Source organism: Phacochoerus africanus, chromosome 2, assembly GCF_016906955.1.
Source record: "Phacochoerus africanus isolate WHEZ1 chromosome 2, ROS_Pafr_v1, whole genome shotgun sequence".
In the NCBI taxonomy this organism is placed as follows: Eukaryota; Metazoa; Chordata; class Mammalia; order Artiodactyla; family Suidae; genus Phacochoerus; species Phacochoerus africanus.
In genome coordinates, this window is record NC_062545.1 from 219,525,372 (window position 1) to 219,553,262 (window position 27,891).

A 27,891-nucleotide genomic window follows, 5' to 3' on the forward strand; every position below is an offset into this window, starting at 1 on the left:
GTGTTGTTTTCTCATCAGCCTTCTTGCTCTTGGGAACACTAACTAGACAGCACTGCTTGGGGGACATTTCAAAAAGTAAAATCACCAAGACAAAGAACAAAAATGCGAAAAACGTGGCATAAACACACTGCACAAAGGACACATTTACTGTATAAGAGCTGGATCAAGAAGACAGAGCATAACCTTGTTCAACCTCAGCAGGGAGCACGTGCTGGGTAACTTAAAATTTTCACCACTCTTTGTGTGTCTGTGAATGACCATGACAGCATCGTGTGGATTTTGGGCTTACAAATACATTTCAGTGAGTAGGTGAATTCACAAATGTGGAACCTGCAAATAATGAGGATGGACTTATTTCCACCCCCTGATCACTCATGGCTCAGTCCCTGCCTACTGGTGAAGGGAGCAAATAACAGGATGGAAATGGTACCTTGAAAATAGCAGTTGTCATGATGGCTGTGACAGACACTTCTGTCCCATTCGTCCCTGGCTCACTAGAAGGAGTCACTTCTTCACGCGTGGTTTTGTACTGCACATTGGAAGGAAAAAAATGATCAAAGAACACAAAAAAATTTATTAAGCTTCTGAGGCTAAACCACAGGAATACGACTTTGGCCAGACAAGCACCAGTAAAAGGTCTCACCTCGGAGGCCTCTGTTGGCTTCAGTTTTGGACGGTATCTCCCATGGAAATAAAAGTGGGATTGAGAAATCCAACCCCCTGACTGCCACAGCCACCATTCAATGGTGTCAAAATGTACTCCGACTTTCATAATACAGGACCAATTAATGGAGCAGTGATGTGAAAGAATGTATAGGTTTTATTTCTAGGTGCTTTAATAGACTGTAGAGATCCTGTCAATCATTTTTGTTTATGTTAATTTATTTATTCATGTATTTTTTTTGTCTTTTTTTTTTTTAGGGCTGCATCTGTGGCATATGAAGGCTAGGGGTCTAATTGGAGCTACAGCTGCCAGCCTACACCACGGCCACAGCAACACCAGATCCGAGCCACGTCTATGACCTACACCACAGCTCATGGCAATGCCGGAGCCTTAACACACTGAGCGAGGCCAGGGATCAAACCTGCAACCTCATGGTTCCTAGTCAGATTCGTTTCTGCTGCACCATGACAGGAACTCCTCACGTATTATTTTTAATCTGGAAAAAAAACCCACCTCATTGCTTTGATAAATGTAGGCAGCATGACTTTAATAAACATCAAGAACTATATGGTTGTTCCAAAATCAACAGTCCCTTTAGGGCTGTTACATGAGTGAGATTTCTGTTGAATTCCCTTCCTTCAGCCCTGTTGGTTCTGTTGGGCTTCAGCAGAGACATTTAAGAAAGAGCTAGTATATCATCACACCAGGCATAAATGTCACTTCAGTGGAAACTCTGCCAACACCAAGAACCTTACAAATGACCACTGTGGCTTAACCCCCTAAATAGAGGTGGCTCTGTGCCTTTTGGAGGTCGGCAGGGAGTGATTTAATTGCCATTTTTTGTTGGTATACACTGAGGTTTCTGTTCATGTAATTTATGTAAGTGAATTCAGCAGCTTGTGATAGACTCAGCTGTCCTAAAGTGGACAAATAAACACCAGAAAAAGGCTTAAAGGAAATGAAGTGAAGAGATTGCCGAACTTTCCTAAAGGAAAAATCATGGCTTTGTTATGTTGCTCTGTAGAGTGCCAGCAAATGGACACATAAAGATTAAGGAAAAGACCAAATACCAGGAACACTAACTGCACATGTGAGTCAGATACTGATTTCCCAACATGCAAGGGAAAGGAAAGAGGAGATGGAGGGCTACTTTTTCTCACTGCATTGTATCTGAAGGTAGTCTAAGTTTCTTCATAAATATAATGTGGCTCTCCAAAAATAGGTACTAGAGGCCACTTTTTTTTTTTTTTGCCATGCCACACCTGCAGCATGTGGAAGTTCCCTGGCCTAGCCACAGCAATGCTGGATCCTTTAATGCAATGTGCTGGGCCAGGGATTGAACCTGAGCCTCTCTAGCAACTTGAGCCATGCAGTCAGATTCTTAACCTACTGCACCACAGCAGGAACTCCTAGAAGCCACATTTTAACACACTCATTGTTTGACAGGTTCCTAACTTGATCCAGTTGAGCCCTTTTGGACAGAAGAGCAGTGTAAGCAGTGTAAGCCACCTCACTGTGGCTGGAAAGACCAGGGTTATGAAACAGACAATCACCTGAAATTCCTCCATACCATAGGTACATTTCCTGCCATTTTTTGATGGGATAATTCTGTTTCTTGGGTCACAGCAGAACAAAAAAAATCTTAAGTGATAGTGGGGAAGAGGGGAGCAATTTAAGGATAAAAGTCATTATCCTTACCTGCTGGAAACAGGCCTGCACAAGATTCTCAGGGAACATATTCCTGTTGGAGACATGAAAAGCAGTATCATGTTATGGCAAAGGTGCTGTTTTTTTTTGTTTTGTTTTGTTTTGTTTTTGTCATACCCAATACACTGATAGAAATGAGTATAACATAGAATTAGTACTCTGGTTTTTCTTCTGGCCTTTGCATAATACTTCCTTATATTAAGATTTACTTTTCCCTGCTGAGCTTCAAGTGCTTCGACCAGGTATAGAGAGTTCTCCTAACCAGCCATTACACTTAACTCACTCACAGGTAGCCGATATGCTTGCTGTCCTTGGTGAAACACTGCACTGCAGGTGGTCTCACACACAGTTAAGAGACTTCTTCTGCACATTTCTGTTTTCATCAATGAGAGTCCACTGCACTTGTTCCCCAATTCTTTATGCCAATGGAAAATATCATTGTAGTTATTGAATTAAAAATTATGTACATCAATGCAAAATGAGTACGAAAAGGAAGGAATGGTTTCTATAAAAACTAAGCTGATGCCTAGAAACTCAGTCAAGGCAAGTGAGTAAAATTTCTATGGTTAAGGGAGTTCCCGTCGTAGCTCAGTGGTTAATGAACCTGACTAGTATCCATGAAGATGTGGGTTTGATCCCCGGTCCCCCTCAGTGGGTAAGGATCTGGCATTGCTGTGAGCTGTGGTGTAGGTCGAACACGACTCGGATCTTGTGTTGCTGTGGCTGTGGTATAGGCCGGTGGCTGTAGCTCCAAATGGAACCCTAGCCTGGGAACCTCCATATGCCCCAGGTGTGGCCTTAAAAAGACAAAAAAAAAAAAAAAGTCCTATGGTTGCATTAGGTAAGGGAAGACAAGTGAAATAAAAAGAACAATCAGAAGGACTCAGCTTTCTTTGCAATTTCTTATGGTTTGTTGCTCCACTTCATGGATACTATCTGGAAATTATAGATGATGCATTTATAAAGGCAGCTTAGGCAACAGAAATGATATGAAATTACAATCAACTGACACACTCAAAGACAAGACCTTGGCTCTACACCCCAAAACTGGCAAATAAATGTACTTTAGTTTTAAGTGTAAACAAAATATGGGATATATATCTAACATTTTTTTTTATGATTCTTTGCTTTAAATGCTGTTTTTTAAAAAATTAACTGACCAATCTCTAGCCCTGATTGCTTCAGATAAGAGGGTTTCTCCTGTACAATTAAAAAATGTATTTCTTGGAGTTCCTGTTGTGGCTCAGTGGCTAGCGAATCTGACTAAGAACCATGAGGTTGTGGGTTCAATCCCTGGCCTTGCTCAGTGGGTTAAGGATCCAGTGTTGCCGTGAGCTGTGGTGTAGGTTGCAGATGCGGCTCGGATCCTGTGTTGCTGTGGCTGTGGTGTAGGCGGGCAGCTACAGCTCCGATTAAACCCCTAGCCTGGGAACCATTAGACCCCTATCCTGGGAACCTCCATATGCTGCAGATGTGGCCCTAGAAAAAGGCAAAAAAAAAAAAGACAAAAAAAAAGTATTTCTTCAAGTACGCTTCAGAACTGACCACCCAACCCAGCCCAGAATCATAATGCAACCAGTCTGCTATCAAAACCTCTGTCCATCCTAAACCCTGACAGAGGAGCCTGTTCCTTCCCTTCCCTCTTGGAACCAGGACGGCTATGTAAATTTTGGGTTCCAGGGAAAAATGAAAATGTATAATGTTTCAAAAATTATTAAAAATTTCAAGATGGTAACAGCAGAGCACTAAACCAAGCATGGGGCCCTGTGTGACCACAAAGGTCACTTGTCTATGAATCATCCTGCTGGCCAGACACTCACCTGATCAGGTCTAACATGGCATCCACTGTACTGATTTCAGGGCTGCTGCCTGTCCTGTGAATTTCATCCATTTTCTGGGTGACACCAGGCTTGATGCTCACCACCAGGATGATACCTAAGGCCAAAGATAGCACCCACAGATCATTAAGAACCTCCCAGGGCACCTGACACCCCTTGTGCATCTATCTTAGAACTGGTGGGCCTGGTGGTACCAGGCAACACTGGGATGGGGACACTGAAGTCCAGCCAAAATGCCAAGCCTAGTGGGGACCTCAACATCTGCCTTAATTATTTTTCCATCTAAATGAAACAGAAGGAACTCTTCCTGTGTGTTTTTAGAAAATGAAGGGGCTGCACTCTAGAGGTGCTTCTGGAAATACCTGCTGATAAAAATACTCTTTTTTTTTTTTCCTTTTCTTTAGCTTATGAGATCAGCCTATGCAGGGGGTGGGGTGAGAATGATTCATTTTCCAACTCAGGGCACTCATTCAACATCTTTCAGTAACGGTTACCCACAGATGCTGGTTATTTTTCTTAAGGTCATAGAGAATTATCTTCCATCCCACAAGCCATCTAATATCTAGAAATCTGTTGTATAACCCATAAAAGGATGTGGGTTAGGAAGTACTGTTCCATGTGACTCTTGGGGGTGGAATGAGAATAGGAGTTCCAAGGAGAGAGAGTTGTTAGTTCTTATCACTGTAAGGAAGAACTGTCTAAGAGAGCATCTGAAAGTACCATTTTGGCCTATGGAGGTAATGGGTCCAAGCAGGGATGGGAAGTTTTAGGCAAGACCAGGTTGTCTGACTAGAGGGGAATGAAGATGAAAAGGTCCCATGTACTTTATCACTCCTCTCAAGGGGAAATGCCAGTCCAAGGGGATAGGACTTTATGATGCTGAATGCGTCAGTTTTGCTAGTGGGAAGAATCATTGGGCAATAGAGGGGCCATGAATAGGCATGGTCCACTCTTCCATCTCAGGGCTGCAGAAAAGATATATGCTCAGCTTTTTTCTTTGTGCTGGCCTCCCTCAGGAATCTCATGAGGAGATGTGGCTTTGGTTTAAGGCAGGGTTCAGATCCTCCTAGGTCTCCTGGCCTAATATTACTAAAACTCACCACATTCTCATCACCTTTTATCAGTTCATTAAAGCAAAGCTGCAAGGGGTCAAGCTGGCTGCAACATCTGACTACACTCCCTTCCTCCCTTCCCACTCTGGGTATCCTTCTTAAAAACTCACGTTTTTAAGGTCCTAAGGATAGACCATACTTTCTTCACAAAAGAGTGCCAAAGGTATAAGAAAAATCATATTCCCTTATCAGAACATTCTCCCTCTTTCAACTGGAATCTAAACTTTGCAAGAATCTTTTAGCTCTGGGTACTATGTGAAATTTGAAATGTACTGAAATGCTGTCTTTCTGGAAATACTTTATAATTATACTCAACTCTACTATTCTAAACTAATGATCAAGTTTAAAGATTGTATTAGCTCTTGGCTTCACTTCCTTCTATCCAGTGACACCGGTAAGGCACAGAACTGTCACTCATTTTCTTTTCTTACTAGAGACATTAATAAGAAGTACCATGGCTGAAATTCAGTCAGTGTTATATTTGTTTCATATAAAAAGTGCTGTGCTGACTTCAAGCCAAAACGTTTCCTAATAGTTTGACGATTGTGCTTTAGGATTTAAAAAAAGGGGTGCATTTAAAAAAGCCAACAACTTTTAAATGAAAAGTCACAGTTATACAGAAAAATAAGGATTCAGAAATAAATTTTACCTAAAATGACAGCGATGATAGTGGTACAGAAATAATATACGACAGCACGTAGACCAATTTTTCCAGATACATTGGAATCCAGGGCAGCAACACCTGAAAGGGGGAAAGGTTGAATTATATTACTGAAAAAAAAAATTACAGGACTAGTGGTGGTTCACTCCTCAAGGTGTGAAATAAAGAGCTGAAAGCTGGCCCCTGCTTCTTCGAGGCCTATCTTACACATTTTGTTTGAATAAATGCAATAGGCAAAAGTACTTCATCAAATACAGAGTAAGAAACAGAAGCCTAGCAGGGCACAAGTTCCCCTCTGGTTAATCTCCACTACCTCAGGCCATAGTGCTGTGCCTTTGGCTCCCCTTGGGGGGGTGGTTGTAAGAAAGACAGGAGTCCCCCTCTGCATTTGCTCTAAGAACTTGATCAAGATTTGCACATGATATTACTCAACATTCTTTTAGAATTCAGTTCAGTATGAAGGAAAAGTTTACTTTGAAGAGCTGAGAAAGCTCTTTCATTGCATAATAAAAACCTTATAATTCATGATTGTTTCCCTTTCTGCCTTTTCTGTCTGCAATCTGAGTCAACTAAAAAGATAACTTTTATGTGTGATTATAAAAGTAATATATATGTTTATTATAATTATATGAAGAAAAGAAAAAATATAAACATGGAAACAAAAATCACTTCATGTCATCAGCCATAGTTAATTTTCTGGTGAATTCCAACATTTTTCTTCCTCTTTTTTTTTTGATAAACACAGCTGAGATAATTTTATAGTTTTTAGTTCTCTCTTCTAAATACTGTATTATAAGCATTTTTATTACTATTACAAATTTACCCTGCAGATACTTCTAAAGGCTACATGATCTTCTGTTATGTGGTAGTACCACAGGTATTTAATTGTCCACTTAGTGATGATCTTTAGACAATCTCAGGGCCAAATTCAGTAATAAGTCACAGTAATTTCATTATCCATCCTTACTAGAATATTTCCCTCTTTTCATGATTTTCAAATTGCTTTTACATTTACAACCTTATTCCATATGGCTTTGATCCTGAGACTTCTTAAAACTTTTTTTTTAAGGAGTTAGGCTATAAATAAGAATTTCTGAAGGCACAGGTAATTTAAGAGACTTATGACCACACTGTTAGACATAGTCTCAACTGGTCTTTGGCTGCCAATAAAATGCCTGAATGCTGCCTTACTTGACAGGACTGCGAAGAATGCCAAAGACAGCTGCAGAGGTAGAAGGCATACAGCCCTCTTTGCTAGAAACCCTTGCCTTCCATCAAAGATGCTTATATAAATGCAGTTAAGGGGTGCAGCTCTCTAACCGGATTGCTTCTTTTTTTTTTTGTCTTTTTGCTATTTCTTGGGCCGCTCCCGCGGCATGTGGAGGTTCCCAGGCTAGGGGTCCAATCGGAGCTGTAGCCACCGGCCTACACCAGAGCCACAACAACGCAGGATCCGAGCCGCGTCTGCAACCTACACCACAGCTCACGGCAACGCCGGATCGTTAACCCACTGAGCAAGGGCAGGGACTGAACCCGCAACCTCATGGTTCCTAGTCGGATTCGTTAACCACTGCGCCACGACGGGAACTCCTCTAACGGGATTGCTTCTATGTGGGATATGAGGCAAGCTGAGAGGCAACAATATCATCTTTCAGCCAGCTGGTTATTTGGAGGTTTCAGACTACCCTGCCTGATTTCCAAAATGAGAATCATATTTTGAATCAAATGATCACCATAGAAAATGATTTTGAGTCTTCAACACGCATGAGTTGTTCCATAACTGTTTACAAAACCTGAAGTATGGGGTAGCAGGAAAAATGAAAAGGTTATCATGAAGCAATCCTAAGGAAAATGTAGTAAACCTGCAGGATATCAGCAATCACAAGTAGCTTTTATATCCACTCCTCACACTATAAAAAGCCTATATATATATTTAAAGTGACTAGGGGATTATGCTCCTCAAATATAATTGTACACAGTTGATGCACAGGAAAATATCTGTAAGGAGACTATCATCATGATGATGACAGAAAAAGTCATCTCTCACTCTAAACAAGCCATTCCTCTGGCTGTTGATTGCTGCACTGGAAGTTAATATTTTCAGAGAAGGGGCTCTGGCCTCTTTAGCAGTCACCCCAGGATGTTGTAAAGGTCTTATTCACCAACCTCCGGAGGTAGATTGTGTAATTACTATAGGATGAGCATATTGCCACAGTCACTTCCTGGAATAACCTTGATGATAGGTTATATTCTCTTCATTTGGGAAAAAGAATGTGGTATGCTGAGTAGACTTTCTTTTCCGAAAGGTAGGGCAATTAAAAATAATCATTCTGCAAAAAATAATGACAAAAAAGTTCAGAGACACTGAAGGCTGCAACTCAGAAACGAATGAACTATCTCATTTTTAGTTTGTCTCTTATAAGAGGAGGAAACAATAATGTAACTATATAAGCTTGCTAAGTGTATTATTTGGTTGTAAATTGTTCCTATTCCATTTCCGAGCTTCAGACATTACTTTGATCAATAATTATGTATATCTATAATGGTAAATTAAAAAAAAAAAAGAAAATCACCAACTTACCAGAACTCCAAATAACCTGTATAAGCATCTATATCCATGACCTAACAGAGGTATATTTTCAGATATATTTCCCTTTGATAGTTATCCAGTTTAAGCATCTCCTAGACCCTAAGACGCTGACAAGTGACAGCTTCACAGGGTGGCTGCAGAACAGTTCTCGGGTATGTATTTTGTGCCCTCTCAGGATTTTCTTCCAGCAGTGAAACAAATTAAATCTATGTGGGTAATTGTTTCCAGCATATGTTAACATGTCTTAATTTGTCTTAATGATTTGGCCATGGGCTAGTGCCTCTGCTTCTATTCCAGGTCCCAGCTGGCAATAAAAGGCTTCATAATAATGAGATTCTTGGTGGAAATATCTTAAACATCCCTCAAAGCAGTCAGCTTGCTTCTCTCTGCTGGAATACAGCAACTCTCTTATACTTGCTTTCAGTTTTGAGCTTTGTTTCTCACTCCTCAAATCTACCTAGGTCCTATAATTCTCCTGGATACACTGGCATATATTCAAATTAACAATCATACTTCTCTACACCGCTACAGTTACCCCTCTACCTTTCTAGTCACCACTGATTGAGGGCAGAGCTGGCCCCCAAATCCAGGCTCTTAGATGATTTATAACATGATGTTGCGGATATGGGGGGAAGGGAGATTGCCATAAAGGGAGGGAACATATGCAGGCAAACAGTCTAATACGTGAAAAACTTCTACAATAGGAACATTGCTGAACTTAACCTGAGTATAAAATGTTCAGATGGATGGTCTAAACACCCCACCTGCCAATAATAACAATGATGATGATGATAATTATAATGAAATTGATAATGATGACGACACTGTGTATCAATCAATGACTACATGTAAAGTGCATCATCTCTAATTTTCACTATAACCCCAGGACGTAGGCATTATTACTCCCGTTTTACAGAGGCTTTGGCTCGCAAAGGCTAAGTAACATGCCATGGTCCTACAGCTGGTGAGTGGTGGGGCTGGATCTCAACCCAGGTTTAAACCAAAAGGCCAGATCTTAACCACTATGTCATACTGGGTCTATCCGTGGGCAACAAAATTGTAGACCAGTGCTGTCTTGTAGAATTTCCTATGATGATGGAGATGTTATGTATTTGTTCTGCCTACTGCAGTAGCCACAAGCTATATCTGACTTGTGAGCACTTGAAATGTGGCCAGTGTGACTAAGGAACTGAATTTGAGTTTCTTTTAATTTTAATCTCAATTTAAGTAGCCAAATGTGGCTAATGGCTATCATATTGGCCAACAGCACAATCTCTAGACCTTACCAGAGTGTCCACCATGTAGTGGGTGTTCAAAAACTTGAATGAACAAAAACTCTGGCTTAATCGAATTACAAAATTCAGTGCAACCTGTACCTTGATAGCACAGGGTCAGGAAGAGGACAAAGGCATCAGATACATGAGCCATCATCTCCAGGTGTGCTTGTCCTCACATGCTGCCTACAGTGCTCCAAGGCCTGAGGCTTATTCTTTTCTAGATCCCAAGTGTATTAAATACGGTGCTTTATGAATTTTGTACACAGTGCTTTCCATGCGACAGAAAGCGCTGTACTTTATATGGCAGTCCTCTCCTTACAAAGTGAGCCCATTTCAAAGATCCACTCCTGTGTCAGAGATTAGGAACCTGGCAGGTAATCTCTTTAAAAACCACTCACACACAGCAGCTTGGTTTGGTTCCCAGGACGCTGACAAAAATGCTTTTTACCTATAACAGACCTCCAATTGAGAACATATTTAGCATCTTAGTGTTTCTCTACCTTTTATTTTTAGTCATCATTGTGTACTTCACCCCACTCACACTTCCCCCAGCCATTTAGACATTCTTTTTCTCATTGAAATTTCCACTCCATGGAATTTTAATAGCATAGACAAACTGACATCTGTTCATGTACTAAATGTATATATGTGCTCTTTACATGAAAACAGTTAAGTCCTCCTCCCTGTCCCCCAGCTTCAGAAACAGCCGTTGCTGCCTTAGGGCCATCCTGCTTCTGTTGAGAATGTGTAGTCTAGCTCAATGGATGTCCTGTGAATGGTAACTTAATCCAGACACTGGACTCTGAAGAGAGTGCCTCTCCTTTGTTTCCTCAGTCACAGAAGCCATACTTCCAGTGCTCACTAGTCACATATAGCTTGTGGCTACTGCAATGGACAGCACCAATAGAGAACATTTTCATCATCACAGGAAGTTCTACTGAGCAGTGCTGGTTGAAAATTTTGTAGCATATGACTGGAGCCAGTGGGACATAGTGGTCAGGAGTTAGGCCCCCTTCACTTAGCAGGGGAGGTCAGATTGTGGGTCCAGCTGAGTCCCAAACAGTTGAAACATCACTGTGCTTTATCCTGGGGTTTGACTCTCAAGGGCCTCCCAGATTTCTTGCTTTCAGGCCATGCCTCATGCCTGGCAAAGTCTAGATGACCATCTCCCCTTAAGAGTCCACTCTCTGAACTCACCTCTGGGAGCTGACACCTGCCCTTAAGGAACCAACAAATGAGAGGAGACTGTGTGTTAAAACATTGCAATGCTGGTGCAACAGGATCTTCATATAAATAAAAGTGTTTCAAAATGTTTATAGCAATGGAATAGTAATTTATATCTGTTGAATGTAATAACAAAAATAGGGCTAGCATTTTGTATGTCTTTGTTTTTTATCTTCTTCTAGTAATTCATTTCTATTAGAGTTTCAATGATTACTGATCTGTAACAGATTGGGAATTTTAAAAATTGGGTATTTCCCACCCACCTTAAAAACCGGATGCTCTGTAAAGCACTGGTACAGAGGACAAGGAACCATGGGCTTTCCGAGGAGCCAGAAGTGTCAGAAAGCTTAGGTGACCAGAAGCCATTTGCAGTAGGTAGCACTCAAATTGGGCAGGAAAAGATAAGCAGGATTCTGCCAAAGATTCTTTGCTTGGCCACACTTTAGTCAGGCTTCTGAACCTTCTCTTAGGCCTACATGTGTACTCTCTTGCAAAATCCAGTTTTAGCAAGAACCCTGCTAAGTCAATTTAACCAGAACTCCCTACCCTTGATATCTGAGCATCCTAGATAACTAATCAGGTCCCTTATCCTCCACCACCTGCCAGATGATTTCTGATTATGCTGGTCTGTCTTGAACATGAATCTTATTGCATTGGCTTAGCCGGAATCCTCCTTACCCCTGATGTTTCCTCTCGATAACTGTCCATCCACTGACCCCTACCCTGTTCCTTGGCTATAAATTCCCACTTGTCTAATGCTCTATTCAGAGTCAAACCTAATCTCTCTCTCCCACTGCAAAAACCCAGTTGTCCCTACACCTGTCTTTATTGCCCCAGATAAAGTCTGCCTTACCATCTTTAACAAGTTATCTTGAATTTTTTTTTTCTTTACCAAGTTCAGTTACCAGTGAGTCCAGGATTGTCCTCCAAAACCAGGGATAGTTTTGAGGCTGAACTGTGGCCTAGAAACAGGGATAAAATTTAAGGTTGTCCTTGGAATTTAGGGGCACCTCTAGCTCTTTAAGAAATCACACTTGTTTTTTTCACTTCTGGTGGAGGCCTGGATGAGTTGGGGTGCTGGCTCCTGACCAAGGCAGTAACAATCTATTCGAATTTTTTTTTAATAATTTATTTATTTTCCCACTGTACAGCAAGGGGATCAAGTTACTCTTACATGTATACATCTGAATTTTTATAAAAACACTGCAAAGGAAAAGTTGCCATGGCTAAACAATAGCATGTTTTAAAAATAAATACTCGAGGGCAAAAGACTCCTCCGGGAGCTCTCTGATTAAGCTACCACCCACCAGAGAACAAAATTCATGACAGTCTCTCTCTGCCTTGCCATTAAGGTGTCAGAATTAACTGTTATTAAATATTTTGGGGGTCTGGCGTTTGATGGTGCCTCACAACTGTGAATGGACACATCATCCAAGAACTCATTGTTGCAGTGTGGCATCCTGTTATCCAGATGATTCCTGTCTCTCTGTCACCTGTAGAGAGACCACCAGCATAGAGAGGAACAAGCATGGGCTCCTCTGGGACAGCTTGGTTCTAATCCCAGCCTTCTCCCAGACTCAGTTTCCCCATCTATAAAATGGAGGTTTTAAATGCTTCTTCCTCCTAAAGGGTAACTGTGAGGAGCAGAGCAAACAACCCCATCTTGTACATCCTTTGTGAGAGTTAGAAAAAAATAGCGATAGCATGCCTAGGGTAAGTACCTAGAACTTAAATTTTACTTAGTCATAGCCTGCGTCATTACTGAATGAAATGATCACTAGGAAGTGTGTCACTGGAAGGCACTTCATAAGTGTTAACACATGCATTCCCTCACTCCTTCTGCTATAATCCTTCTGTATTCCTTCATCACATGGCCACTAAAGAGATCTTTTAAAAATATAAATCAGACCATATCACACACAGGTATAAACCTCCAACGGTGCTTAAAGTGAAATAGAAAATCTTTATCCCAGCTAACCAGGCCCCTTGGGAAGGGCACCTGCCCCCAGCCAGGTCCCCTCCGCCAGCCCTCTTCTGGAGCAGACCCCACTCCCTTTCACATCAAGGCCTCTTCCCTCTGCTGGACTGCTTTCTCCTACCCTTCCTTTGACTGCTTTTATTTATTTCTCAGAGCCCTTCCCTGAGTCTCCATGCTGAATCAGGCTCCCCTGTTTTTCTCCCTTAGCATCCTGTTCATATCTTATTTCGCGATTGTTGTCAATGAGTACCTTATTTGATGCCCGTCTTTCTCACTAGACTGGAAGTGTCTTGAGGGCAGGAGACCTGGATATCTGCCTGTTTACCAATGTTCACCCAGCTTCAGCACATAGGAGGAACTCCTCAAACATGCTGACTGAATGAATAACTGAGTTATCTATGCATGGCTGCCTGCCCCCAGGCACCTCTGCCTGGGGTCTGGTCCCCAGGCAGCAGAATGCTCTAGATTCTATGACAGTCCTAGGTGCTGCCCTTAAGATCTTTCTGATCTTAGAAAAATGGCTTACTCCCTCTTCAACTGCCTCTTTCCTCATCTCTAAAGATAGAGGTAAGGTCCCACTTACTTTCATTGGGTTGCAATGAGGATTAAAGAAACAAAAAATTCATTCCCTAGAGAAAACAAGGCTAGATATATTCTCACTTTGTTGATCCAAGACAGCCTGAATTAATACTCCTAGGATGTTAAAAGGTAAGAAGAAAAGAAGTAGGGGGAGCATGCAAAATACATTTCTGGGCATGTTTCACTTGTGACATCTATTTTTCTTAGAGACATTAATACAAAGAACTCCCTTAAAATAGGTTCTATTACCTCCAGACTATTTTGTGACATTGACAAAATGTTCCCTGGAAAAATGAACTAAAGGCTCTCACTTACAGTCTTTGTCAGCAGGTCTACATTTGATGTTCAAAACATCTGCTAAGAAGCAGCGGGCTGGTTCTTCAGCAGTTCAAGAGCTGTTTTAACTTTTTTTTTTAAATACCACAGAGGATAGTGGTATCCGTAGTTTGGACCAATATTTTCAGAAGACCCAATGAGCTTTTATAGGAGGCTTATTATTCAATAAGCATTAAAGACACCTCAGAAGATCTGAGGAGCTCAGCCACTGTCTTCAAAGACTGTGCTTTGACATCAGGAAAGCTAACAGCTCAGTGAGACTTTTTTAGTTTTCTACCACAACATAATTATTATCAAGCTCTTTCTTTGCTTCTCCTTAGAAAATTGGTAGCTCAGGCATCTGAATAGAAGGTACTTATATTCTGGGCAACTTAATAAACTAGTGGCAGAACAAGTCTTTTTATATTGTTTTCATTTCCAGAGTGAATGCATTGTGTCAACTCACCTGTATTGGCTCAATTCTAATACTGGCCCTGCATTTTTTTTGTTTGTTTGTTTGTTTTGTTTTTTGTTTTTTTGGTCTTTTGTCCTTTTAGGACCACACAGGCATATGGAGGTCCTCAGGCTAGGGGTCCAATCAGAGCTGTTGGCTGTCGGCCTATGCCAGAACCACAGCAAAGCCAGATCTGAGCTGCATCTTCAACCTACACCACAGCTCACAGCAACGCCAGATCCTTAACCCACTGAGCAAGGCCAGGGATTGAACCCACAACCTCATGGTTCCTAGTTAGATTCATTTCCACTGTGCCACCATGGGAACTCCCTGGCCCTACACTTCTGATGCCACTGTGGGGACTGTTAAGAAACCTCTGACAGTATTAGACAAAAAAGAGTAAATTGAAAATTTATATAGCACTTTAAATGCACAGAGTATTATCTTTACCCCTATTTTACAGCTGAAGACACGTTAAAGTGACTTGTTCAGGGTTTCACAGCTAGTAAATGGCAGAGCTAGGATTCAAACTCAGGCAGTCTGGCTCCTTAATCTGTGTTCTTACCACAGGACTCTGCTGCCCCCTATGATTGATACTGACAAAGATTCTTTGCCTGACCACACTTCAGTCAGGCTTCTGAACCTTCTCCTAGGTCTAACTGGGCACTTCATTGTAAAATCTAGTTTAAGCAAGAACCCTGTGAAGTCAGTTTATCCATGACCCCCAACCCTCAATATCTGACCGCTCTCCCTGCTTAATCAGGTTCCTCAGTCGTACCTTGCCTCAGGTGACATCTGATTACCCTGGCCTGTCTTCAGCAAGAATCCTATTAGGTAACTTTAGCCAGACTCCCCCTTACCTCTGATGTTTCCTCTTAGTAATTTTTCGTCCACTGACTGATCCCACCACCCAGGTCCTTGGCTATCAAGTCCCATGGGCTAATGCTGTATTCAGTCAGAGTTGAATCCTCTCTCTCTCCCCCACTGCAAAATCCCACTGCAGTAGTCCCTCTACCTACCATGATGGTGATGGTCTAGAGTTAAGTCCGCCTTACCATCATTGAGTGTCACCGGATTTTTTTAATAATACTTCCCCACCGAGGCTTGTTTAGGGTGTCTCTTGGGAGAGAACAGCACAGAAGTCACTGCTCTAACTTCCTTCCCTTATGCCAACAGGCTTATGTCCAGACTGCCCTCCCTATTCCCTAGGAAGGCACACAAGCCCCACAAAGCCACACTCTCACCCTTCCATTCCCATTCCTCCTCCCCAGATTTGCAGAATTCCAAAGTCTTTACTGTCCTCCCAAGGTGCCATGCCTTCTGCTATTTTCTTCTGCCTGGAATGCCTGCCTTACTTCATCTGATTCCTATCTTTAAAACTCTACCCAAGTGTCCCCTCCTCTGTCCCCATTCCCACAAAGCACTTATCATACAGTACGCCTTTCTTGAGAGACAAGACTTCTCTTTATATCTTGTATGCCAAGCACAGAGCCTGGGACATTGGAGATGGAATGAATGAGTGGATGAATGGATGAAGTCTCCCAGATCAGAGCATTCCACACAGGGGTTTCCTTAGAATCCCCACATGGCATCTCACTCATTTCTTTATTTTTCTTATTTTTTAACTGGAGAAAAGTATATACATTTATCTAACACAAGTTTTACATGACCTGGAAGCTCTCAGAAAGAATGAAGTCCCAAAGAAATGGCAAAATCTACTTGTGTTTACATTAGGTTGACAAAGAGAGGCAACTGTGGAAAACTGATTAAACTATATGAAGCTTACTTCTTCTTCTTCTTCTTTTTTTTTTCTAATTTGGAAAAAAGGAGATAAAAGGAGGAGAGGCGCAGAATTCAACAAAATAAAGAATTTGGGGCCTAGATCGCAATGGATATAATTAAACTCAAATAACTGTCTCTCTTATATTACATTCTAGGGTATAGTTGGATATCCAGAGAAAGAACCTTAGATTTCCAGAAATCATCTAAAGTTAAGAATCCACCCTCACATAATTGAAATATAGAACTCACTGGGAAAATGAAACAAAGTTTTGTCCACTTAGAACTCTATAAGATACAATTTTATTAAAGAATAAAAGCACTTAATAAAAAAAAAGAAAGAAACAAAATCAGGTTAACTCATAGTTGAGCAGAGGTGTGAACCAGTCTAGTATGGTTTGGGCAGAAGGAAAGTTCACTTATGGTGGAGTCTCTGGATTTCACTATGTCAGAAACTGAAGCAGGGAATGTCTATCTCTTGACACTTTCTCTTTACTACTGTGGCACGTGGCACATTCCCTATGGGAACTCCATTGTGTATACACACACTGCACCGCTTCCTTTTTTGGAGAAAAGGCCTTGTAGAAATCCAATTAATTTAATGAGTCCTCTAGCTTTAATAGCTGTGTTCTAACATAACAAAAATTTCTTGCTGGTCTTAGGGAAATGTTTAATTCATGTGTGCAAAGTTTTGGCTATTTTATTTTCTTAATTCCCAAACAAGGCTGGAAAATGAGGAAGGAGGCTCTTCTTGAAATGCAGGCAGAGCCCAGTAGTTCTAGATGTTGCAAATGAGAAAAGATGTACATTCTCAGCCTGTATGATTTTAAGCTCCACCAGGAGGTTTTAAATTTATAATCCATATTTATAATCTATATTTTTATAGAGATTGAACTATGTTAAAAAACCACCAATGTTTCAAGAAACCATGCATACATTTCCCCTCAGCTGAAACTGACACTGAATGATCTTAGCTACCTAACAGCGAGCTGTACAACCAAGTGATATGTGCATATTCAACTCTTGTACCTCCTTGCCAACAAGGGGACTCATGAACTTGGCAAGCAGCAGACCTGGGGTCCATGACCAAGTGGATGACAGGAACTTCAGCCCCTCGCAGGGTTGGTTTGTTTTCACATGGTAAATAATTGTTTGTTGAGTTAAACTGAGCCTGTTTCAGGACATGGCATGGTTCTTTCCCCTGGAGGGTGTGGGATGGCTTCCGATTACACAGCCGCTTATGAGTAAATGAATACATATCCTTAAAAAAAATGTTCTCTGCAGCCCAAATACCCAAGTATGTCAGCACCTGTAAAGCCTGATTTTAAAAACAGGTGTCTCCAAATACCTTGAGACTTCACTTTATTTGCTCCATCCTCCATTCTCCAGTGTCTCTTCAGGACATTTATACACATCGTGTAGTATGAGTAGTATTTGCTTGGTATGTTGGTTTGTCACTCAGATTCCATCTCAACAGAACTGCATCTTGAGAGAATCTAGTCTTATTTATCTTGGCAGAGGTCAGCTGCCAGCTGGCTTCTTTTTTTTTGTAAATAAACCTTTTATTGGCAGCACAGCCAAGCCCGGTCATGTACATATTATTCACTGCTGCCCTTCTATGACGACCAAGGACTGTATGGCTCAAAAAGCCTAAAATATTCACTATCTAGCTCTTTATAAAAAAGAGCTTCCAGATCCCTACTTGAAAGGAAACCCCCTTACACATATATTCTATATTTGACTGTTGCTTAATAAATAGATAACATCTAAGCCTTGGTTAAAACAGCAGAAAAACTTCTGCTCTTGGAGGTGAGATCTAATAGCTGTCATTTCAGCTTCTGCAGCAGGGGAGTAGGACGGTATCTGGAAAAGATGCTCAGGGAATCTCTCAGAGGAGGAGCTGAGGAGCTGTTCCATTCCTGTGCTGGTGGCTCAAGTCATTATAATTTGGATATTAAAGACAATGTGACCTGAGTTTAAACTCACTGGCTGATAACACTTGACCAGGACTTTCCAGAGGCACAATTCTCAGGCATGTTAATTAGCCATTTCCTCTGCTATTTCCCTCATGGTTTGCTATAAATACAGCTTACAGACGCTAATGTTAAGAGGGCCTAAGTACGGATATTCTGCACTAGTGTGAGTGTCCTTAGGGATGAAAATTATGGGTAGGATTCCGTTAGTGCTTATGCTATCTGCCTCTGGAAATGCCTTGAGATTATATCTACTGTGCTTTCTCTCTCTTGCTGTTTTAAAGCAAATTCCAGACATTATGTCATTTCATCCCTTCAAAATTCCACATGCTTTTGAAAAAAGAACATTTTCTTACATAACTAAATGCCATTATCAACACTAACAAAACTCAACAAAAACTAAATGTCATTGTCAGTACCAACAAAACTATCAACAATTTCTCGATACCATCTAATAGCCTGTCTATATTCAAATTTTCCTGATTAATGTGAGGTCTTATCTTCATCACATGAAGAGAGATTCTTCCTACTAAAAAAAAAATAGCTATAAAGCCAGTAGTTTTATGTCATCAGCTTTGATGGCAGAGGTTTTGTTCCTACTTGATAATCTGGCAAGATTATGTGTAAGCACATTAGTCTTGGGTTTCAATTTTTGCTGGGGCTCTACCACTAATTTATGTATCCTTAGCACACTCACTCAGCTCTCCCCGGCTTTCAACATGTATTCTACTTTGGCCTAATAAATGTATAAAATAAGGTATTGATTCACTGGACTTATCAAGGCTTTTTGAAACTTGAAAACTGTTCTTCCTGTGTATTTTCCACAGCCCACTTCTGCTTTAACCTCTCAGCTCTGTGCTGGCACTAGGACCACTGCAGGGTTTAGGGGAGGGACCACACACTGGGTAACAGTGGTGCTGAGCTGTGGGGACAGAGAGAAGAATTGGGGAGGAGAGGGGAAGGAAAACTACCAGAGGAAAGGTTGGAGGAGCACAGAGTAGAATCCATTCCAATTTCTAGAAAGGAAGGAAAGGAGTGGGGGAGGGGGATAAAGGAAGAAAGCAAGCACAAAACAAACCAAACAAAAATATGTGTTTGGTTTGAAATGTGTTTGCCTTGAAAATGTAAAGAAAGCTCAGTGCATCACTTTTTCTTACCAGTCAGATCTAATCATTGTTTTCCATTTGTGTTTTTTGTTTTGTTTTGTTTTCTGCTACCTGTGGCATATGGAAGTTCCCAGGCTAGGGGTTGAATTGGAACTGCAGCTGCCAGCCTACGCCATAGCTCATGGCAATGCCAGATCCTTAACCCACTGAGCGAGGCCAGGGATCAAACCCATATCCTCATGGATATTAGTCAGGTTTGTTTCCGCTGAGCCACAACAGGAACTCCAGCCATTTGGTTTTGACATCAGCTTTTCATTGTTTTGGTCCCCCCCCCCCCCCCCCCCCCCCCCCCCCCCCCCGCGCCCCCCCCCCCCCCCGCCCCCGGCCACAACCATGGCATGTGGAAGTTCCCAGGCCAGGGATCTAACTAACGACTTGAGCTTCTGCAGTGACAATGCCAGATCCTTTACCCACTGAGCCACAGGAGAACTCTGACCCTAACTTTTTAAAGTGCATATAGTTTTTTTGGATTTTTAAAATTATTATCTCATTCTTTTTTAAGGGCACATGTATATAAACTTTAATAAAATTTGGATTGTACACAATATTTTGTGTAATCTGCTTTATCATATTACTTTATATTTATATTGTATTAGGAACATTTCCACCTTCATTAAATATGTTTCTAAAACAAAGTTTTTAATAATAGTTGCATAGAATCCTAACTTATGAGTATAACATATATTTAGTATAACATATATAATTTATTATCATTATTGAAAAAAATGTTACCGTGAATATCCTTATACCTAGATGTTAACATTTCTCTGATTATTTCTTTATAATAAATTCATGAAAGTAGAAATACTAAGTGGAAAGATCAGATTATGTTCCAAAATGCCCCCCATTTTAAGTCTACAGTAACTGAAAGTGTACGAATAAGCCCATTTTCCTGTAACTTGCCTCAGTATTATTTTTTCCTTTTAATATGACAATTTAAAACATGAATATAGCAACATTATTCTCATCCTGCTTTATTCATGTCCCTCGAATCTTTGACCATCTTATCACTTTATGTCAAAAGAATGGGTAGTGGTTCTGCTCTCTAACTTCTGTTTAACTACTAGGAGTTTGCTAAAGGAAAAATGTAGAATTTTCCAGACCTGTGCTCCACCTTCAAAAAGCAGCTGGGCTATGTGAGTGGAATGCTGCGGATTGCAAATTATTTTCTTAGATTATCTGAAAGGCTGAGCTAGCACCCGTAGCAGCCAGAACTGCAAAAATCTCACTAGTTATTGGCTTCCAGGAGCAGGACATATTTTCAAACATCTATATTACACAACTAGTATATTCATACATGTATAGCTACCTTTTCTTCTAAAACCTGGTTTACTGCATGAGTTCTGGATCTGCCTAACCTGGACCAACCTTCCATCCCTTCCTCCATAGACATAGGTATTGACCATTAAGTAGTTTATGAATCCTGTGTAATTGCATGCAAAAGATTAAGATGCTTTGATATGGAGAAAGTTCTAAGCGGTTGAAACAGTAATGCCTACAGAGGAGGGCAAGTAATATAAATGAGTAAAGTGTATGAGGTAATAGGCAATAGGGAGTGGTGGGAACTGTGGCATCCTCAAATGAAATTGCTCCAAATGAACATAATAGCTGTTTCTCAGCTCCAAACCACTGTTGGTGTGTGGGAACCTGGCTCTAATGTTTCCTGATCTTAATTTTCTTTTAGGGGAAGCCAGAAATCTGGATGCTTACATAAAGTCTTCCAAATTTTAAATGCTTACAAAAATTTGAAGTTAAACAAATAGACATTATATGATGCAAATGACTGGTCTGCTGATTTGGCCCTCTGACTGCAGGGCCTAAAAGAACCCAGACATTTCAAAACACATTTATAACCCCTTTAAGTCTGTAATAATAATAATAATAAAAAGCCAAGAACACCAGGACCATTAAGAATCAGGCTCTCAAGGGACTCTAGCCTGACTGGAGTTTGGCACTTCAACAGTTCAATGACCAAATCTACAGCTCAAGCAATGCAGTCTGCTGAATGCAGCAAATCCTGATACCCACCCTCCCTTCCTCCAGCCAGTGTCACGTACTCTACTTAGAATTAGTCCTAGGTCTCTTTAGTGGCAATGGAGAAAAATGTTTTAGAAGAAAACATGTTAAGAGCCCTAATTCCGTGGTTGTATAAAACTGTGATTTTTAAGCTGGCAACACTAGTGATTGCCATATTTTACCTATTGCCAGAATGAAGATAAAGATAAGATATTACGAAAGGCATAGAGAAGCTTACCATACCCAGACAAATGACATTTTTGTGAACCAAATTAATCTCTATGTACATAAGGCAGCTAGTTCTTGAAAGAGACCCTGCAATTTAGCAATCCATAAGAGAAAAATAATTTCTAAATTCAACTCTGTCACAAGTTCAGATTTAAGAAAACCAAGCTTTTAAAACATGATACCAAGCCATCATTAAACCTTTCCCACAGCATGTGACTACTGGTCCCCTGGGCAAATTTCCAGGGCAAGTATATAGCAAGTTCTGAGTTCTGCGGAGGACTGGATGTGAGTGAGAAGAGGGGACAGGGGACACTGCAGGCTGCTGCTGACAGGGTAGTGGGCAGGATGCCTGCAGTGGAGAAACTGATGAGTAAACTACAGAAAATATGATCAAAACTGACGATCATGTTTTGCCTGAGGACAGTGGATGACATTTCAGTGACCAAATATGCCTTTTTTTTTCCCTCACAAGACATCATATACTGGTCAAATGAAGAGCTATGGTGGATGGTGCCATAGGCAGAGCAATGCCACTTTATGAATAATAAAATATTTCACTCGAGCAAATATACACTTTCCAAGTGAGGGGTGTATGTATGTGTGTGTTGCATCAAATGCATTTTGGTTTCTTCCACAATAAGAGAACCACTTAAGATGATGTGACGACTCCCTAATGATTATAGAGAATATCAGTTTTCTCAAGGTACCTGTAATCATGCTGGATATAATTAATGGTAAAATGACGAGTTTCAGCATCCTCATTAGAATTTCTCCAGGAAAGGAAAAGTAGAATTTCTCCAGGTTAGAGAGCTTGCTGTATTCTCGAACCAAGACTCCTATGACAATCCCTAAGGAAAACAAGGAAAGAAGAGGAACATTGAGTTCTGCTGTACACATTTATATGGAAAAATACCCCGCCATACAAATATCAGTGGCAAGAAAAACAATTTAGATGATCTCCCATGAGTCCATTAATGTTAGACTTAAAAAACAAATCACATTTTAAAAGGTAATGAGTAAAAGAACACATTATTCAATAAATCTTTAGAAGGTATAGTTTTCTTCCCCTTCAATTATATTTCTTATCATGACAAAATATCAAAGAACACTGTGAGGAGGAAAAAGAATTCATCTTAGTCACCCCAATATAACTTTTGTTTCCGCACACCACTTTGATTTTGTCCACCTATAGGTATTTTATGTATTTTGTAGTTTACATATCAGTTTACATTTTTCTCATATTCTTTTTATGATAATTTTTCTGATACTCTTCTCTATGTAGCTGTTATAATTTTAATAGCAACATAAGATTCTACTGTTTTGATATATGTACCATATTTTCAAACAACTGTGTTATCCAATGCTTTGCATTCTTTTCAGTTATTTCTAGATATGATGTGTTGAAGTTTGATCCAAGAAGCTTTATATGACATTTCTGATCCTGAGTACCTTGGACATTAAGGTGTATAATTATGTGAGTGTAGGGAAATATTTAGTATCAAGAAACATTATACATTCTCTGAAAGCTTGCCTTGTAAGATGTCAATATGAACTCCAACACTTGTGACGACTCTGACAACTGAAAATCACAAATTTTAAATATTTCTTCTTTATCCTCTTCCAAATGGTTCTAATAATATCTAATTGCCCTATGCCACCACATGCCCATGTACCCTCACTCCCTACTCCCTTCTATTTATGAAGAAAGAAGATGGGTTGGGGTGACTCACACATCTTTTTCCTCTGATGGATATGCTAACCAGAAAGAAAATGACTAGAGGGCAGGAAGGTTCAAGAAAGATATCACTAGATATGCTAATTCACAAATTCAAAGAATTAGTTTGTGAAAATTTAGAATTATTTGGGTATAGCTAGGAATGCTAGGGCAAATATGCAAAGACGTGAATTATAATCAATACTAGAGTTTTCTTTTTTTTTTGTCTTTTTGCCACTTCTTGGGCCACTCCCGCGGCATATTGAGGTTCCCAAGCTAGGGGTCCAATTGGAGCTATAGCCACCAGCCTACGCCAGAGCCACAGCAACGCAGGATCCAAGCCGCATCTGTGACCTACACCACAGCTCATGGCAACGCCGGATCGTTAACCCACTGAGCAAGGGCAGGGATCAAACCCGCAACCTCATGGTTCCTAGTTGGATTCGTTAACACTGCGCCACAACAGGAACTCCAATACTAGAGTTTTCATTTAAATTCCAGTATATTTCTCATGCTTACTAGTAGAACAAAGAGGTGAACCCCACAAGATAACACTTGTGTAGTAAACTTATTTTTAGTGTACCTATATTTTCTTACATATTCCACCTTTGCTTTGATCTCTTTATTTTGTGCATACATTACTGAATATACTTGTGATCAGCCATTTTAAGTGATTACTTGTTTTGTTTTTTGTTTTTTTTTTGCTTTTTTTTGTCTTTTTGCCTTTTCTAGGGCTGCTCCCATGGCATATGGAGGTTCCCAGGCTAGGGGTTGAATAGGAGCTGAGCCACTGGCCTATGCCAGAGCCACAGCAACATGGGATCTGAGCCACATCTGCAACCTACACCACAGCTCACTGCAACGCCGGATCCTCAACACACTGAGCAAGGCCAGGGATCGAACCCGCAACCCCATGGTTCCTAGTCGATCCATTAACCACAGAGCCACGACGGGAACTCCCATTTTAAGTTATTTCTGAAACAAGTATATACACATAAACATTTATCAAATTGTAGCTAAAACAAACAAACAAAAAAATCCTCTCTATTACTGCAGAGCACAGGGAACTCTACTTAACTCTCTGTAATAACCTATATGGGAAAAGAATCTGAAAAAGTATGAATATATGTATATGTATAACTGAATTATTTTGTTGTACATCTGAAACTAACATGGTAAATCAACTATACTCCAAAATAAAATAAAAATTAAATTAAAAACTCTCTATTATCAATCCTATTTGGTACATATTTCAAAACCCAGTGTGAGAAACTCCTGAATGGTTACGAACACTAAGGATTCAAAATATTGTTAAGAGAATTTAAAAAGCATGTTGTGCTCACTTCCTACTTAAATTGCCTATGTTCAGCTGTTCTTTATGAAACATAACTACATTGTGCTGTAAGGATACTCTGTAATGGTCAATGCTTTAAATAAAAAAACAAAAAAACCAAACAGACATTCTCATACTATTTAGGTTGCTTCAAGTAAATTTTTGGCTTGTATGTTAAAGAAAGCTCTGTATGTGAAAATAAAGCAGATGTGTCTGTGCTTAAGAACTAGCCACAAAGTACTGTTGAGTAGCAAAAGAACCCATGTGCTCTCATCTCAGGGTTCGTATTAGTAACGATTAACTGTGCCTCTAATCATCTCCACTCCAAATGAATGCAGGGTGGTTATAAAGAAATATACTTGTTATTTTTCAGCCTTTAGCCAGATATGGGTTTTTTATGGGAGAGATAAAAGAGCCACCATGAGGAGTCCTTTGAAAGCAATCAAAGGTGACAAGCACCATGAATAAGTCACTGTATTTAGTAATGAAAGCTTTCTGTCAAGCTGCTCTTGAAGTTGAATATCACAAATCACACCCTGATATTTCTTTCTTTCTTTTTTTTTTTTTTTACTGAAAAGAAAATAAATACCAACCAAGACCTGAAACCAGGAGGGAGATTAACCCTGGGCCAAAGATGTCGTTTCAGGACCCTCAAGAACAAAAAGTATCTGGTGAATGACCTCAGCCAGGAATTACACTTGTGAATGGGTGTGCTCTATCTTGGTCTCAAACACATTTGGAAAAATGAGATGGAGGATAAGAAAAAAAAAAATCACTGACATATTTGCCAAGTTCCAAATTGAAGTCAGGATTTCACAGAGCACAGTCCTTTCCTACCCTTTTCCAGAGCCAGAATCTTTGACTGGATTAAGGAGCATAGAGAGGTCTCTATACTAAAGGCAGCTGGGAATAAATTCCACCTGGGGATGCATGGGTCAGATGCATGCCGTAGGGCCACTCCCAGAACCAGGGAAGATGAAGATCAAGAACCTCTGAATGGTACAGAGGCCTTCAGCAGGCCAACAAGTAAGCCCAGAAGTAAAATTGCTACCTAGACCTCTGTAGACCCCTTAAATACCAGAAACTCATTCTTGGGCTGCTTTCCCCTACATAGGGTACAGGTGGGCACTGAGATGTCTTGGGAAGAATACGGTGTTAGAAGAGCAGGCTCGACTTCTGGGTATACCACTTACAAGGTGCATAACTTGGGCATGACTTTAACTTCTCCTGTTGTCAAGTGGTAGAACTGGATGTGGGGCAAAAGTGTTGAACTAGACCCCTTCAAAGGTTCCTTCTATGGCCCAGGATGCTATGGTCATCTCTTCAGCCTTGGTGTCCTCAACTTTAAAATGGAATCATAAAACCAGCTCATTAGTTCCTGAAGAGCTGACTATGCTTTCTCCAGTTTGTATTTTTTTTTTAATTTTATAAGCTCTGTCTTTTATTTTTATTTTTATTTTTATTTTTTTTATTTTTAGGGCCGTACCACGGCATATGAAGGTTCCCAGGCTAGAGGTCTAATCAGAGGTATAGCTGCCAGCCTACGCCACAGCCATAGCAACATCAGATTGGAACCGTGTCTGCAACCTACACCACAGCTCACGGCAATGCCGGATCCTTAACCCACTGAGTGAAGTCAGGGATTGAGCCTGAAACCTCATGGTTCCTAGTTGGATTCGCTTACTGCTTCGCCACGACGGGAACTCCTCTCCAGTTTTTATTTGAAATGTAAGTACACTGGTAAAACAGAGAAGGGAGGAACTAGGGAGGAAAACAATTAAGACCTCAGCTAGGGATTTCTTCTTCAAGGTCAAAAACTTAAGCTTAAAAGAGAAGATATACAGAATGTCATCTCTTTATGCCCATTTTGTTTCAAAAAACAATTGCCAGTCTAGTGGCCCTATTTTCAAGGTAATGGGGTGATTTTTTTTTTCCTGGAAAATTTATAAAAAATTATTCTTCATGAAATATTTCTGGAAATCAAAATAAAATTAGAAAGTCATATATAATTTAAGTATACCAACCTATCCATTCCTTTCTCCTCACCACTTTGCAGGTCCAACCCAGTCTTTGTTTTTATGCATGTGTGTTTTTTATAGTTATAAAAATTAATTCAGGGACAGTAGCTGAATTGCATTTGATTCAGATTTATGAAAGCAGCATTGTTCCTGTTTTAGGATATTTGCATAAAAGAGATAAATCTTCTGTGGTTTTTAATCAAAGCCCCAGAATAGTTCTCTGCTACAGAGATTGAGTCAGTCTTGATTAAATAAGAATTATTGGCAAAGAAAAACATTTTTAATTACCACTGAAATAGTTACCTAGTAATGCCATCATGCCATGCACTATTTTAAGCACTAGATTAAGCCCCTCAGGAGCTAATCTAAGATGAATGTTGATACCCAGAAAATGAAAAGTATGGAATAAAAAGTTATTAACAAACTACTATGTGCATACATTAAATGGATGGGAGAATGGTTTCTCTACCCTATCCTATTCCTTCCACTGAGTATGTACACTTATCTCTTTTACTCATCTTTTTTCTTTGGAGCTGAATACTTCATCAATGCAAGTTATTTACTTGAACTTTGGCTCAAAAACAGATGCCCCTGTGTCTGTAAAGCTTTTATGTTTAAGCCCTTAAAAATACATTTATTGCACAAGCAATATTACAACGGCTCTACTGAAACTTAAAATTCACACAATTTCATTAACTCAAATATATGCAAAGTGAAATTTAAAAAATTTTTCATATACTACTGTGGTTAGTCAGTATAATACAATGGTTAAGAGTCACACTGAGTACAAACTATATACCAGGCTATGCTAAACACTTCAAATGAGTATCTCTTGCATACTACCTCTTGTAATTCTTAATGGCTATATAGGATTTTGAAATCAATAAAACACCAATCTGGGTGTTTCTGTGCAGGTGTTTTGTAAATGTGGTTAACATCTGCAAATAGTTGACTTTAAGTAAAGGATATTATTCCTGATAATATAGGTGGCCTCATCCAATCAGCTTAAGGCCTTAAGAGCAAAAAGTGCAGGGTTTCTTGAAGAACAAGGAATTCTGCCTGCCAGCCTGCCCTGTAGATTTAAGACTTGCCAGCTTCCACCATCACCAATTCTTTAAAATAAATCTCATGTTGATACATATATTCTGTTTCTCTAAAGAATCTTGACTGATAAATAATGGCACCTGTGTCTGGATTCTTTCACTTAGCATAATGTTTTCAAAGTTCATCCATGCTATAGCATGTAAGTGCTTTTGTTTTGTTTT

General features: G+C 40.1%; 1 protein-coding gene across 1 annotated transcript in view; it reads right to left on the reverse strand.

The window, feature by feature from the left end:
• SLC1A1 (solute carrier family 1 member 1) overlaps window positions 1-27,891 on the reverse strand; it is a 71,641-nt gene that overhangs the window by 17,724 nt on the left and 26,026 nt on the right. Inside the window, exons 2-6 of the mRNA XM_047767693.1 lie at window positions 22,269-22,409; window positions 5,971-6,063; window positions 4,192-4,306; window positions 2,363-2,405; window positions 431-529 (exon numbers count right to left, since the gene is read on the reverse strand). Of these exons, the coding sequence (XP_047623649.1) occupies window positions 431-529; window positions 2,363-2,405; window positions 4,192-4,306; window positions 5,971-6,063; window positions 22,269-22,409 (491 nt within the window). The remainder of the gene's footprint in view (window positions 1-430; window positions 530-2,362; window positions 2,406-4,191; window positions 4,307-5,970; window positions 6,064-22,268; window positions 22,410-27,891) is intronic.